Genomic DNA, 16,630 nt, shown 5'->3' on the forward strand with positions numbered 1-16,630 from the left:
TACCTGAGCTTTCAGCCGGTGTGTAATGTGTAACAGAACCCCAGCCTCATTCACACACACACACACACACACACACCGTAAAGCTGCGGAAAGCTTCCTTTGCTCCCAGAGTTCTCAGGTGTGGCCTTCAGGTGTATCCTCGTTCCTGTGCTGTGGAGAAGTGTCTCTTTATACAGCTCCACTTCACCTGTTCACCTGTTCACCTGGGCTCTCCTCCTCCTCCTCCTCCTCCTCCTCCTCCGCCTCCTGCAACACAATCGTCAGGTTTAACGTTACACCTCATAAAGGCAGGCGTGAAGGAAACATCAGAGCGGTGCGACTCCGGAGAGCTCGGTAAACAATACCCGCCTTTTCCAAACTGCAGTCTGAGTCCCAGCACTTCACTTCCTTCCCAGCAGCGTTCACACGCCTCACCTGAGCCAATCATGAGACTCTGAAGGTGAGATCCTTCACAGCTTTCAGGTGTGTGGTGAAGAATCGGTGTGGTCTCTCACGTGAATCTCTCCGCATTAGATCAGTAACTGACCTCAGATTACCACAACTGTCTGTTTACGCCTTAAACTGTTTACACTTTTACACTGAAAATGACACTGTTAAGCTCTTAAAGAGGGGAAGTAATAATAATGATGATAATAATAATAATAATGATAATAAAGCCCACTTCCATGACAGTTGTTCATCATCCCTTGTAGAACATCATTTTTATTTAAATGAAAAAGGAAGAAACAAAAGAAAAAAATGAAAGGCCTAAAGGATAGAGATTCTCTTACAAAATGTAATTTTTAATTAAAAGAAAAAAAGAAAGAAAAGACTTAAAAAAAAGATTAATAATGGATGAATGGGGGGTGGGGGTGGGTGGGTACATATACCCCATCACAGAAGTAAAAATAAATAAATAAAAACATTAATTAGACAAAAATATAAAACAAAAACCAAATTGTCTTTTGTTAGTTAGAACCAAAAAGTTGTGTTTTTTTTGTCACTTACAGAATGTAATTAAAATCTAGAGAGAAAGAAAGAAAGAATAGAGAAAAGACAAAAAACACAAATTAAAAATAAATAAAACTAAATAAAAGCTAAAAATGTGAAACAAAGCTAAGATAAAGAATCGGGATGATGATGTGAATATATTCTCTATCAAAGAAGCAAAAATAAATCGATACACTAAAATATAAAAATATACAGACCATCAAATTTAACTCTCTAAAAGTTAAAAAATTATTAGTTAAAAGCACAAAAAGAAACCGTGTGATCAGACTGGACTTCCAGGAGACACCACATGTAGTGCTTCAGATCATTTCTCAGGTCGGTCCTTTAAAATAAAACACACTGGATATCTGATCTGAAAAATATAAAAAAAAAAAACAAAACTGAAAAATCTTTAAAAATTAAATGTAAAAAAATTATTCAATATAGACAAATTTATCTAATATCTCTCTTTATGAGATTATAATAGATAGATTATTTTATTAACATATTTCAGGATTTTTTTCTTCCTTATTTCATATATTTGTCTATAGAAAGGAGAAAAATTTTAAAAATTAAAATAAAAAAAATTACTAATTAACCGAAATACATAGAAATATTATATAGTGCAGGTTTAATGCATGCAGTTAATTACACAGTGAGAAAAATAATATAAACAGATTGATCTAATATTTCTCATTATGAGACTGTAAAAAAAAAAAAAAAAAAAAACTTAAATCATTCTAGAAATTTTTATTAATTTCAAGCTTGAAATAATTTTTTTAGCCTAAAATAAGAAAGATTATTTCGTAGTAAAACCATAAATGCACATTCTATAGATTCTTGATTGTTTTATTACAAAAGATTAAATCTGTAATGAGCAATAAATGTAATTATTTATTTATTTTGCAAATACTAAAACAACTTGCCATACTCTAATGATGAAACTGGTACATTTTTGTTAGCTGTGCCTGTGAGTATAAAAATGTAAAATGTCACAGTTTTTAGTTGATGTAAACAGTTCGACTCTTTCTTTCTTTCTTTTTCCTTTCTTTGGTTGTTTTTCCAAATCGCAAATACCGCGTGACCCTCCTGCCGTTCCGTAGTTGTTGACAATCTGCGCGCGCGGTGCATTTATAGACAAGCGACAGCGAGCACGCGCTATTAATAACAGTTAAAGATTCCAGGAAAAGGAAAGCAAGGGATCTGATGAGATCTGACTAAATCTACTAGATTCACAAAAGAAATCCGCTTCTTGTTAAAACTAGACTCGTGTCATCGAGGCTTTTGTTGTTTTGAGCTTACATCATGAGCTACAGGCTACTAAAGAACCACTAAATCAAAATAAATACCAAAAAAAACAAATATAATGGAGTTGAAAAGTAGTACAGATGTCTAGATGATGAGCTAAATTAGATTTATTAGCTTTATACTGATCTGATTTTGTTTTTGGTGAACTTTAAAATTACTGCTACTACAGATGAACCATGTATTTTCACAGGAATTAAATATGTATAATAGTTTATAGTCAGTATAAATAGGGTTGATTGAGAGCTAAGTGAGAAACCAGGGCAGTTTGACATGTTCAGGCTGCACATATCGATTATTAAATCAGTAAATAAGAGTTTATTGGGCTGGTTTGGTGTAAAAGTGCTCAGTGCAGGGGTTCGGGTGGGAAGAGAAGTCTCTTGCCCTGTCCCTGTTTTAATCTGGACGCCTCAGAGACAAGCTGTCTCATTAACAGCCATCTCAGGTACAGTATGATTATAGTTTATAATGATTTATAATCAAAGGCCGGAGCTTTAGACGTCAAACTGTAAAACACAAACACATCAGGAGACTCAAGACAGAGATTAAGCTCATGATTAGAAAGGTTTGCCCCTTACCTTTACCTCAGATTAGTACCTTTACCTCAGACAAGACAGATTTGAGTCAGAAGAGGTTAGTGATGAACTGAAATTTGACAAATTTACCTCATGTATATTTATCTCAGAAAGCTTAGTCCTGAAGTGAAATATCAAAGATTTACCTCAGATGACAAAGACTTGCCTCAGAAAAGGTTAGTCAGAAACTGAAATATGAAAGATTTACCTCAAATGATAGAGATTTGCCTCAAAAAAGGATAATTTACCTCAGATAGGCCTCTAAAAAGGTTAGTCCAAAACTCAAATGTGAATATTTTACCTCACTTGATAAAGATTTGCCTCAGAAAAGGTTAATGAAAAACCTAAATAAGAAAAATTTACCTCAGATAGGCCTCAGAAAAGGTTAATGAAAAACCAAAATAAGAAAAATTTACCTCAGATAGGCCTCAGAAAAGGTTAGTCCAAGACTCAAATATGAATGTTTTACCTCACGTGATAGAAGATTTGCCTCAGAAAAGATTAATGATAAACTGAAATAAGAAAAGTTTACCTCAAATTAGAAAGACTTGCCTCAGAAAAGGTTACTCTTAAACTGAAATATGAAAGATTTACCTCAGATGAGAAAATTTATCTCAGAAAGATTAGTCCTGAAGTGAAATATCAAAGATATTTCAGATGACATAGATTTGCCTCAGAAAAAGTTAGTCAGAAACTGAAATATGAAAGATTTACCTCAAATGATAGAGATTTGCCTCAGAAAAGTTATTCATAAATCAAAATCTATCATGAACAGAATTATTTAAAAAAAAAAAAAAAAAAAAAAAAACTCAGATGAGAGACATTTGCCTCAGAAAATGTTAGCCATAAACTGAAATAAGAAATATTTACCTCAGATGAGAATGTTTTGCCTCAGAAAAGGTTAGACATCATGAGAAATATGAAAGATTTACCTCAGATTGACTCAGAAAAGTTTAATGATAAACCAAAATAATAATAAAAAATTACCTCAGATTACAAAGATTTGCCTCAGAAAAGGTTAGTCCAAAATGCAAATATGAAAGATTTGCCTCAGATGAGAAAGTTTTACCTCAGAAAAGGTTAGGTATAAACCAGTAACCTGGAATAAAAATATTTACCTCAGATTGCCTCAGAAAAAGGTTTAATAATAAACTGAGATAAAAAAGGATTTACCTGATGATCTAGATGAAGATTTAGATGAAAAAGATTTTTCTCAGAAGTTGTTCATGGTAAACCAAAAAAAAAACAAACTTTACCTCAGTTTGCCTCAGATTAGTCCTAAAAGGAAATAAGAAAAGAAATACATTAAGATGAGAAGGTTAGTAATAAACTGAAATTTACAGGTTAGTAATAAACTGAAATATGAAATATTTTGCTTCAGAAAAGGTTAGTCTTAAACTGAAATATAAAAGATTAACCTCAGATGAGGAAGATTAGCCTCAGGAAGGTTTAATCCTAAATTCAAATTTTGAAAAAGTTTATCTCTGATGAGAAAGATTTGCCTGAAATATGTAACTTTATTCTTTATTCTGACTGTGTTCGGTATTGGATATATTTCACTGTGATGTAACCTGTTACAGAACAGAGCAGGATTTCACTCCACAAGGAAACGCATGGTGCCCTCGAACCATCACTAACAGACATGGAAAAGATCACAGGTACGTTCTGTCCTATACTGAATCAAACCCAAGTGTGATCATGAACCGCAATCATATATACACTATATAGCCAAAAGTTTGTGGACACCTGACCATCAGACCCAGATGTGGATCTTCCTCAAACTGTTGCCACAAATTTGGAAGCACACAATTGTATAGAATGTCTTTGTATGCTGTAGTATTACAGTTTCCCTTCACTGGAACTAAGAGGCTCAAACCTGTTCCAGCATGACAATGCTCCTGTGCACAAAGCGAGCTCCATGAAGACATGGTGTGTGAAGGTTGGAGTGGAAGAACTCGAGTGTCCTGCACAGAGCCCTGACCTCAACCCCACTGAACACCTTTGGGATGAACTGGAACACCGACTGCACCCCAGACCTCCTCGACATCCCAACATCAGCGCCTGATCTCACTAACGCTCTTGTATCTGAATGAACACAAATCCCCACAGCCACGCTCCAACATCTAGTGGAAAGCTTCCCAGAAGAGTGGAGCTTACTATAACAGCAAATTGGGACTAAATCTGGAATGGGATGTTCAACAAGCACATGCTGTATGAATGTGATGATCAGGTGTCCACAAACTTTTGGCCATATAGTGTACTTAAATACTACCTTTTAGCTAGACGTATGCACGATGGTGGTCTCGTGTGTCCTGCATTAATTCGGCTAAAATAAAAAGATGCAATGCCACTATTCTAGTTTTAGTATTAACAATAAACATTTCTCTATTATGGATAGTGTTTAAATAAAAAAAAAATCTCTCATGTTGCTTACTAACCTACCAAAAATCTGTTTTTATGTATATTTGTATGTCAGTATTTGTAATCCAGCTAATAACAAGAATGATGACGAGGTGTGTTTAATATCCCCATGTTGTTGGACAGTGAATAATGTGTCCAAAAATAGCACCATGAAATCACACGCAAATGTTTTACAGGTCACCATGGAAACCTGGACAGAAGTGTTTTGGCTCTGATCCGCCCCCTAGTGGATATCACTTTTTAATCCTCTAGATTGACAAACCACATCTTTAACTTTAAGATGTTTTTGGGAAACTCTGTCCCTTGTGTTCGAGGAAAAACCAGTACAAAAATAAAATTTGGATTTAGAAAACGACCAGCTCTCCTTCTGTGTTGTTTACAGTGACGAAAAAAGTGACGAAGGTGAAGAGGAACCTCAGGAAACCACGAGGACGTAAGCAGAAAGTGAAGGAAGCCGACTGCACGGTGAAGCTCCTGGCTGAACTTCCCTTCACCAACACCGAGGTCTGGAACGAACTCGGCTGTACGTCACCTCTCCCGGTTTGATCAATATACGCCATGTTACGTTATTTTAACAAATAAAAAGTCTCAATATAGTCTGAGGCTCACTCCTATTGCATTTTTATTCTGTCTTGAGATTACAGATGGAATTTCTTTTGACGGTGCGATTATTAAAAACAACCATCTACCTCAACTGTATCAAAAAAAAAAAAAAAAAAAATAGTCGCTATAGACTTGTATGTAAAAATAAAAACACATAAAAATGATAATCACAGTGATTTTCCCTAATATTTATATAACAATTATTTCTAACATTTGTAGCCTATATAGAAGCAAAATAATTTTATTGCCTGCGATCCTTCAAACGCATAAATCAGTGATTTAACGATTAGCGATAATCGTTTAAAAGCTAAATATAATCACAACAACAATTGAAACACTTTGAGAAGCAGATCAACAGTAAAAATGTCGGCCATGTGAACATTAAACTTACTATATCGATAATGTACCGTTATATATTTTACTGTTCATTGTACATTACTGCAGAATCCCCTAAAACGCCACCATCCAGCTGAGTTTTCCCGACTGCACATCTGGTAATATTCTTACGCCCTCTCCTACTCTCCTTGAACCTGAAATGGTGGAGGAAATGCTCATTTTCCTCTTTTTTAAGGTTCTTAATGCTTAAATTGTTTATTGCGATTTTTAAAAAAAAATGTAAAATCGCAAGCAGGGAAATATGAATATTACACAAGCCTAGTGTATGATGGTGGTTTTTCCATTTCAGTCTCCGACCCTGAGGCGAAGGGGAAGATGAAGGGGAAGAGGAAGGAGAGGGGACATGCGGAAAATGAGGAGGACGGAGAGAAAGAGAAGAAGAAGAAGAAAGACAGTCCTCGTCCTAATTACTTTGTGTCGATCCCGATCACCAACCAAAAGGTCCAGCACCGACTCTAGATGAAATGGACGCAATTCTTTATGCTCATATAAAGTCATATAAACAGCTTTTATAGCTGAAACCGTTACACGGTTACGCCACGACTGCGCGTTTACGGTTTTCTGAACGTGTGTGTATCAGATAAAAGAGGGGGTGGAGGAAGTCCAGGCTGAGGTGTTACAGAAGGACCCTCGTCTCTCCAGAGCTCTGATTCCTGTGGGTACACTCCACATCACACTGCTCGTCACACACCTGTCCACACAGGAGCAGATCGACACGTACGTACACCTCAGACACGCCTGTAGACATACCTAGGAGTTCTAATACTAAGCACAACATGTACCACATGTATAAATTAAATATTTATAAACCATTATAAATAAAGGAGTAAACCATTCTAAGTGTATTGGAATATTTGTACACAAGAGCGTACACTAAACATAATTATCAAAACCGATGCACAATGATTAGAGAGAAAGAACACAGAGGTCTGTCTGTTTCCTGTGTGAGATCACACTATCAGGCTAACTGCATCTATTACAGCCTTCATAATGCAGTTTAACTGTCTGCATGCGTGAAGAACACGTCAGAAACACGGCCAGCTCAACTTCCTCGTATCAGCAGTGCAGCTGTGCGGGTTTTTAACTCGTGTTACACCAAACCTTAAGCTATATAATAAGTAATATTGCAGTAACGCTAAAGTAATATTATAGTAATGTGCCAAAGTAATATTATAGTAATGTGCTAAAGTAATATTATAGTAATGTGCTAAAGTAATATTACAGTAAAGTGCTAAAGTAATATTGCAGTAATGTGCCAAAGTAATATTACAGTAAAGTGCTAAAGTAATATTATAGTAATGTGCTAAAGTAATATTACAGTAATGTGCTAAAGTAATATTACAGTAAAGTGCTAAAGTAATATTGCAGTAATGTGCCAAAGTAATATTACAGTAAAGTGCTAAAGTAATATTACAGTAATGTGCTAAAGTAATATTACAGTAAAGTGCTAAAGTAATATTATAGTAATGTGCTAAAGTAATATTACAGTAAAGTGCTAAAGTAATATTGCAGTAATGTGCCAAAGTAATATTGCAGTAATGATTAAGTAATATTGCAGTAATGCTAAAGTAATATTACAGTAACACTAAATTAATATTTCAGTAACGCCAAAGTAATATTGCAATAACGCTAAAGTAATAATGCAGTAATGATAAAGTAATATTACAGTAATGTGCTAAAGTAATATTACAGTAATGATAAAGTAATATTACAGTAATGTGCTAAAGTAATAATGCAGTAATGTGCTAAAGTAATAATGCAGTAATGATAAAGTAATATTACAGTAATGTGCTAAAGTAATATTACAGTAATGATAAAGTAATATTACAGTAATGTGCTAAAGTAATATTACAGTAATGATAAAGTAATATTACAGTAATGTGCTAAAGTAATATTACAGTAATGTGCTAAAGTAATAATGCAGTAATGATAAAGTAATATTACAGTAATGTGCTAAAGTAATATTACAGTAACGCTAAAGTAATATTACAGTAATGTGCTAAAGTAATAATGCAGTAATGATAAAGTAATATTACAGTAACACTAAAGTAATATTGCAGTAACGCTAAAGTAATATTACAGTAACACTAAAGTAAAATTACAGTAAAGTGCTAAAGTAATATTACAGTAATGTGCTAAAGTAATATTATAGTAATGTGTTAAAGTAATATTACAGTAACGCTAAAGTAATATTACAGTAATGTGCTAAAGTAATATTACAGTAATGTGCCAAAGTAATAATGCAGTAATGTGCTAAAATAATATTACAGTAATGTGTTAAAGTAATATTACAGTAACGCTAAAGTAATATTATAGTAATGTGCTAAAATAATATTATAGTAATGTGTTAAAGTAATATTATAGTAATGTGCCAAAGTAATATTATAGTAATGTGTTAAAGTAATATTACAGTAAAGTGTTAAAGTAATATTATAGTAATGTGTTAAAGTAATATTACAGTAACGCTAAAGTAATATTACAGTAACGCTAAAGTAATATTACAGTAACGCTAAAGTAATATTACAGTAATGTGCTAAAGTAATATTATAGTAATGTGTTAAAGTAATATTACAGTAATGTGCCAAAGTAATATTACAGTAAAGTGCTAAAGTAATATTTCAGTAACGCCAAAGTAATATTGCAATAACGCTAAAGTAATAATGCAGTAATGATAAAGTAATATTACAGTAATGTGCTAAAGTAATAATGCAGTAATGATAAAGTAATATTACAGTAATGTGCTAAAGTAATAATGCAGTAATGATAAAGTAATATTACAGTAATGTGCTAAAGTAATATTACAGTAATGTGCTAAAGTAATATTACAGTAATGTGCCAAAGTAATATTACAGTAATGTGTTAAAGTAATATTACAGTAATGTGTTAAAGTAATATTACAGTAATGTGTTAAAGTAATATTACAGTAACGCTAAAGTAATATTACAGTAATGTGCCAAAGTAATATTACAGTAATGTGCCAAAGTAATATTATAGTAATGTGCTAAATTAATAATGCAGTAAAGTGCTAAAATAATATTACAGTAATGCCAAAGTAATATTGCAGTAATGTGCTAAAGTAATATTACAGTAATGTGCTAAAGTAATATTGCAGTAATGTGCTAAAGTAATATTACAGTAATGTGCTAAAGTAATATTGCAGTAATGTGCTAAAGTAATATTACAGTAACACTAAATTAATATTACAGAAATGTGCTAAATATTGCAGTAACGCTAAAGTAATATTACAGTAATGATAAAGTAATATTACAGTAATGATAAAGTAATATTACAGTAATGATAAAGTAATATTACAGTAACTCTAAAGTAATATTGCAGTAACTCTAAAGTAATATTACAGTAATGATAAAGTAATATTACAGTAATCCTAAAGTAATAATGCAGTAATTCCACTCTAATGCTATAGTAACTATTGCTATAATGCAGTAGTAATGCCACTGTACTCCCTCAGCGATATCACAGTAATGCCAGGGCTATTCCACTGTAATCTCACACATTATCTGCTCTTCCTGAGTAAACGTATCTTGTTATCGACTGCATAATGTAACAGAATACTAATGCATTAGGAATGCTATTATATACAGTAATATCTTGATGTAATATTCCGTATGTATTGTAATGTTTACTTTTATTACAGTTACTGTGCGGTGTGATTAGTACTAGGGATGGGGTGGATTGTGATTTTCTCTTGAGTTCTTCCCACACCTCATAGTCAGGTAGTGCTCTTCATGTTGGCTGTGAATTAGATTAGTTTTAAAAGCAGCGAGGTTTATAATCGTATCACGGCACTCTGATTTGAAATCTGACTGAATCGCGAGGTACCTCGAGAGATTTCAGCCTCTGATTTATTTGACGTGTTCTAGTTTTTACACAGGATGAATGTGTGCAGTTATATAACAGTAATCTTCCGCTCCAGTGGGTGCACGTTATGATCGGATTGAGCAGTCAGGAGATTTGTGTGTGTGTGTGTGTTATTAAAGAGTGCATTACTGTGTATTAAAGTGTGTGATTTCATACCTGCGTCATAGCAACTTTCCTGAGAAAAACAGCTAGGTTTGTGTGTGTGTGTGTGTGTGTATGCTTTTATGATGGTGTGCGCAGGACATTTCTGTGTGATTTCACACCTGCGTCAGTGCACTTCCCAGGGGATTAACAGCTAGGGGTGTGTGTGTGTGTGTGTGTGTGTGTGCGTGGGGTACTCAGAGCTGCAGTAGCAATAGGAGAGATGGAGTCTATGTTGACATCCCTGGTGGGTGGGCGGAGCCTCGTGCTGCCGTTCCGTGGCATTGGTCACTTCAAACAGGAAGTAGCATTCATCCAGATCGAAGAGGGAGAGCATCTCACAACCCTCACACACATTGCAGGTGAGTTCTCCTCTCTTTCTTTCTCCTTTTTTTTTTTTTTTTTTTTTTTTTAAATTTCTGGGATTTTTTGGGGGATTTTTCATCTCACTCTCACTTCCTTTGGTTTGGAATTTACGTTTTTAAACCCAGAGCTTTGCATATCAGAGGAATGTTGTTGTCTGTTTTGCTGTATAAATTTCCGAGATCTGATTGTACAAACAAATGGACAGTCAGTAACAAACAGTGCTTCTAAACCTCACCTCCATGTATTATTAGCTCCTGTTTGATACCAAAACCACACAAATTTTGGAACTGTTTGGTACAGGAGTATTTAAAAAACTTCATGATGAGGTTATCTCTGTGGTAAAATCCTGCGAGTCTTTGCTATCCATATGTTGAGAAACGTTAAGACATGTAAATCTAACAGTTTTGTTCGGAATAAAACACTCTGTGTGGTGCGGTTGTAGGAAAATAATCAACAGCAGGGTGCTATGATTAAGCAGTCATTGTTACTACCACAAACGTGATTATTTTCCTGTAACAGCATGTCCTGGAATGTTTTATTCCTCTTATACGACAGCAATTTGCCAACAATTACAATTTTTGTTTATGAATTAGTGAACGCTATGTCATATATGTTTATCCATTTATAGTTACATTTAACGTTGTGGAATATCCATGAAATGAGTTAGTTCCTGTTCTCACTTATGTTATAGCAGCTACAAATAGTCATTCCTTCACCAGCCTCTCTTTTTTTTTTTTCACTTTCTTGAAGTTAATAAGACCAAAAAAAAAAAAAAACGCAGCTGGTCATGTTACCAAGAAACCGCAGAAAGGTAAACTTGGAAAACTTTGTTGCAGCTTTACCTCTGACTCTTACAAAGAGCTGAAACTGGAGACTCCTTCCATCTAAAAATACAATGGAGTCAGTTTTGTCTGTTTGTCAGTTTAAGCCCATGACATCTCTTCAGCCACCACGATGTAGTTTCCACCTGCTTAGTGATGTTCATTACCAACTTCTTCTGAGCTGGACCTTTTACACCAATTTCTCCTAAAGCTCTTCAGAGTGATTGCCCTGGAAATCTCCTGAAGCCAACCTCAACTGGGAGATGTCGAACCTTCCACTCACCCCATCTGCTGACTCTCGAAGATCAAAGGCTGGTATTTCCTGAGCTTTCACTCATGTGCCTCTTCCATTCTCCTCCTTCTCAAGGCATCTTCAGCTCGATTAAAATCACTTGCTTTATACAGTTCCTTTCAACTAGAGTTCTGGGAATTTGAACCGTCTTCTGATGTCCACCTGCCGTGACCATGACCCCTGTGCTCCCTGGCTCCTTATCTGCCTTTTCACCTGGTCTTAGGAAATGGCTGAAGCATGGTCCATTTACTTGATGTTTTTGTTTGTTCCTGTTCCTTGCTTTCTCCAACTAAACAACCAGCTAGACCAGCACCTTGTCATGCCACCACTGAAACCTCCCATCTCTCAGGGTTGTTAGGCAAGAAGAGAGAATGTGCTCCAGTAGAAACTTAAGCCAATGCTCTTCCATGCTCCACACCTCCTTACCAGTTGAGAGACCGCACCTTTTCCCATCGAGTCCAGCTTCCCTGCTGTTTCATGGGCACTGCTCTGGCATGCTTCTCCAACTCCTCCACCATCCAGATCTCTCCCTTTCTCTTTGGACCATGCCACGATGCTCCCTTGGATTTGCTGTCTTCCAGCTTGGCCTTGCAATGCAGCCTAGTCCAAGCCTACCCTGGTTCACTGTGCCAGCAATGTCAGCATGATGCCACCGTTCCTCCGCGTTCCTCGGTGCACTGCTGGATGACCACTTGCGGCCTGTACGGATGTTAATATCTGTCTGATGAACACGAACGTCCTTGATGTCACGTAGCATCATGACCTGACGTGCTTTAGGCACCTCGTACTCTTCCACCACTGATTTTATTGGGAGCTGCAGCTTATTCCATGTGCTATAAAGGTTGACTGAACAAAAACTTTTTGGGACTGACAACTATCTTCTGAAGAAGCTGTTAAATCTCCTGTCCAGTGCTTCTACTGTGGAAAGGGGCAATTCGTAGACAAGAAGTGGCCACAAGAGCCTGGGAAGGACCTCATGCTGATAGCCCTAGGCCTTGAACGTACCAGGTAGCCCAGGTTCTCCAGATTCTCCAGGGCTCTCATCCAAATATCTCCCTGGACCATCATCTCCTTTGCCTTCTCCCTATCATTGAGCTTGGTCTTATATCACTTCTCTAGGAACTAATCCTGAACGTGTCCCATCTTCAGGACTAGACTTTTTTTGGATTTTGATGGTTTTAAACACCATTCTAGCTTCTTTGGTGATTTCTACCAGATCATCCATAAATGTTACAAAAACATCTCCTTGGAGAAAACTTCACCATATCAACCAAAAACGAGCTCGTTAATATAAACCTGTGATTTTAGTGTCAGAGCTGCTGTTATAGAAAATTAATCAACACCTTCTGACCAATCAGAATCCGTCTACCTTGTAACGTCACCTTTCTGGTGAAGTGTGTATGTGCACGTAATGACATCATCGTGGGGGGTGGGGACTGAACCTGCCATCTAACGTCATCGTTCTGTTTTTATCCCAGGTCAATATCTCACCGCATTCCTCCTTCTCTCTCTCTCTCTCTCTCTCTTTCTCTCTCAGTATTGATTCTCTCCTTGTCTTACATTATGCATTGGACGGGTTTCAGTCTTAAAGTCATACTCTCTGATCTGTAAATAGCCTCGCCCATTCTGCTGGCTGATTCTCTCTCTCTCTCTCTTTCTCTCTCTCTCTCTTTTTCTCTCTCTTTCCGTCTCTGCCGTTGTTCCCAGACTCAGTCAGGAGGGCGTTTGAGGAGAAGGGGATCCCGACTGGAGACCAGAAAGCTTTCAAACCTCACCTGACCTTCATCAAGCTCTCACGAGCACCCAAACTCCGGCGGCAGGTGAGAACCGATTCTCAGAACGCTTTCATTCCCCTGGAGGGCAGGAACAGGAAAAAAAAAAAAAAACGGATAAACAGACGTACCTGAAAGTTCGGTGAGGACGGGATTGCCAGAGACTCGGATTAAGAGAACTGGATTTTAAAGTCACGGTAACTGTTGGACTGTATGATTTTACGTTCTACCTGTTTTTGTAACGGAGCGAAATCGTTTTATTTTCGCTGCCGATTTGTCTGTCGTCCTTTAGAGCGTGTCTTAATTTAGTTCTGGATCGATGATTCTGTGTTGGAACTTGACCACAGTGTCTCTAATCTGGTTTGGAGGAGTTACGGTTCGACTTTTCCTTTGTACGATGACCTTGTTTAAAAAAATTTTTAATTAATTAATTGATTAATAAATAAATAGCAGTTTTTAATCAAATTATTGTATTGAGCAACCATTTGAAACCGCAGTGGCATTAAATCTGAATTCTGGATTCTGATTGGTCAGAAGGTGTGATTAGTTTTCTAGGACAGCAGCTCTGACAGTAGCGTAGGTTTATATCAATGCGCTCGTTCTGATACGTTATCGTTTCTATAGTAACGGCTCATTCATAGGGACGTGTGCGCGGACGCTCCACATAATAAACAGATTTTAAAAAAAATGTGTTTAATCGTTGATATGGTGAAGTTTTCTGTAAGGAGATGTTTATTTAACATTTATGGAAGGAGTAAAGCTGTAAACTTAAATTCCCCAGTGTTCTAGAATTTGAAGAATTTCTAGAATTTGTCTGAATAAAAGCCCATGATCAGACCGAGAGGTTCTAGAATGACTTGAGTCCCAGAATGTTGAAAAAAAAATAAATAAATAAAAAATCAGTAGGAAAGAACTTGATCTTCTAGTCTGAGTACTTCTAGAATGCAGGATGAAAGCCCGTGATGAAGCTGAGAGGTTCTAGAATGACAGGAGTTCTAGAATTTTGTGAAACCCAAAATGGAATCCCACAGTCGGATTGGGAAATTCAAGAGCGCTTGAGATCTGAAATGTTGTAGAACCTCTCAGGATGATCACACTGAAGATCTCGAACTCTCATTCTAGAATGTAGATGCTTCTGGGTGTTTTTTTGGAACGATTAGATTAAGAAGTTCTAGAACACTGGAGTTCTAGCATGTTGAAGCTTCCATTGAAGCCCAAGATTAGACTGAGAAGCTCTAGAATTACTCGAGTTCTAGAATGTTGAAGTTGTTAGGGTTCTAGGACGTCCCAGGATGGAAGCCCTTGATCAGACTGGGAATGTCCAGAACATTCGAGTTCTGCGATGCTGAACACTGTTCCCCGGCGTTCTAAAACGTCCCACGATGAAAGCCCACGATCAGAAGGAGAAGTCCTAGAACACTCCAGTTCCAGAATGTTGACTCCTCCAGTGTTCTAGAACCCAAAGTGTCCTGTCTGATACGGACAGCGGTTCATTCCCACAGAAGCACGTCACAGCGTGATCCTACGCCAACGCTCACGGGCTCCGACGCGTCACGGCGTGTAGCGGCACCATGATGCTGAAAGTAGAAACTACACGTGAAGAAATTTCTCATTTTTCTCATTTTTTTTGTTCTCCTACGGTCACGTCTCATCCTCCCGCTGTCATCAACATCCGCTTTCATGGAGTCATGAGTCTGTTTTTTAGCTCAACCATTTTTCAACATGACGCATTCTTGCATGTTTTGACCCGTAGTACTGTGTGTGTGTGTGTGTGTGTGTGTGTGTTCGAGTCTTCACCCTCAGGATGGAAGGGACAGATAGGAGTTGCCTCCTTAATCTTCCCCCGTCCCGCGGACACACACACACTTCCTGCTGAGGTTATCGGCCTCGACAGGCTGCTGTACATCATGTTCCTGTCCTCAGCTGTGTGTGTGTGTGTGTGTGTGAGAGAGAGAGAGATCAGTCAGAACTCATCCCATTTACATGTGTGTGTTCCAGGGAATCAAGAAGCTGGACTCGAGCCTGTACGTGGCGTTTGAGCAGCGAGCGTTTGGTGAGGAGAACGTGTGCACCATGGACCTGTGCTCCATGCTGAAGAAGAAGGATGCTGACGGTTACTACCACCGCGAGAAGACCGTCACGTTCGGTGAGTGAGAACACGGTGGTGTGTGTGTGTGTGTGTGTGTGTGTGTGTGAGATGGAGTCCACTACTGAGAGCGGAGGTTTATATCGTTCTCTCAAACGTTATCGGTCCAAATAAAAGCAGATGGTGGATGTTGAAGTTTTAGAACCTCTAGAACCAGGATGAAAGCCTACTGCCTGACTGAGAAGTTCTTGAGTTTCTTGAGTTCCAGAAGGCTGAAGCTGCAAGAATGTCAGAACTTCTCAGAACGTTGAAGCTCCCGGTATTCTAGATGTTTCTCGGGAGGAGGAAAGCCCACGATCAGACCGAGCAGTTCTAGAACACTCAATTCCAGAACACTGAACCTCTCAGTGTCCTAGAACTTCTCAGGATGAAAGTCTACGGTCCGACAGAGAAGTTGTAGAACACTAGAGTTTCAAAATGTTGAGGTTTACAGTGTTCTAGAACTTTTCAGGATGAAGGCACCCCCATCAGACTGAGAAGTTCTAGAACCCTTGAGTTCCAGAACGCTGAAGCTCCCTGTGTTCTAGAACCTCTCAGAACATTGAAGCACCCTGTGTTCTAGAACCTCTCAGGATGAAAGCTCACCATCAAACCCAGAATTTCTGGAACATTCGAATTCCAGAACATTGAAGCTCCCAGTGTTCTAGAACTTATCAGAACTTTGAAGCTCATGATCAGCCTGAGAAGTTTGGGAACATTCAAGGTAGAGAATCTTGAAGCTCCCAGTGTTCTAGAACCTTTCAAGATGAAAGCCCATCAGGATGAATTTCTATATCATTACATTTCCAGAACATTGAAGCTCCCAGTGTTTTGGAACTTTTCAGAATGTTGAAGCTTCCTGAGATCTTTTGAGGATGAAAGGAGACAATCAGATTGTTAAGTTCTAGAACATTTCTGGAATGTTGTAGCTGCAGTGTTGTAGAACTTCTCCGAATGAAAGCCAA

The 16,630-nt window shown here is 37.3% G+C and overlaps 1 protein-coding gene and 1 long non-coding RNA gene across 4 annotated transcripts in view; one reads left to right on the forward strand and one right to left on the reverse strand.

The window, feature by feature from the left end:
* The first annotated feature begins 1,897 nt into the window (after positions 1 to 1,897).
* Positions 1,898 to 16,630, forward strand: part of LOC113536992 (A-kinase anchor protein 7) — a 49,429-nt gene continuing 34,696 nt past the window's right edge. Inside the window, exons 1-8 of one of the 3 annotated variants that reach the window (XM_026931254.3) lie at positions 1,898 to 2,719; positions 4,430 to 4,507; positions 5,653 to 5,793; positions 6,559 to 6,710; positions 6,850 to 6,986; positions 10,491 to 10,651; positions 13,476 to 13,588; positions 15,539 to 15,686. In XM_026931254.3, the coding sequence (XP_026787055.3) occupies positions 2,548 to 2,719; positions 4,430 to 4,507; positions 5,653 to 5,793; positions 6,559 to 6,710; positions 6,850 to 6,986; positions 10,491 to 10,651; positions 13,476 to 13,588; positions 15,539 to 15,686 (1,102 nt within the window). In that variant the 5' untranslated portion in view covers positions 1,898 to 2,547. The remainder of the gene's footprint in view (positions 2,720 to 4,429; positions 4,508 to 5,652; positions 5,794 to 6,558; positions 6,711 to 6,849; positions 6,987 to 10,490; positions 10,652 to 13,475; positions 13,589 to 15,538; positions 15,687 to 16,630) is intronic. The other 2 variants (XM_026931263.3, XM_026931271.3) reach the window with 2 other exon arrangements.
* LOC128317869 (uncharacterized) overlaps positions 2,960 to 16,630 on the reverse strand; it is a 29,126-nt gene continuing 15,455 nt past the window's right edge. The window contains exon 3 of the long non-coding RNA XR_008301297.1: positions 2,960 to 4,127. This is a non-coding gene — a long non-coding RNA (uncharacterized LOC128317869). The remainder of the gene's footprint in view (positions 4,128 to 16,630) is intronic.

The sequence above is a fragment of the Pangasianodon hypophthalmus genome, chromosome 30 (genome assembly GCF_027358585.1).
Source record: "Pangasianodon hypophthalmus isolate fPanHyp1 chromosome 30, fPanHyp1.pri, whole genome shotgun sequence".
Classification (NCBI taxonomy): domain Eukaryota; kingdom Metazoa; phylum Chordata; class Actinopteri; order Siluriformes; family Pangasiidae; genus Pangasianodon; species Pangasianodon hypophthalmus.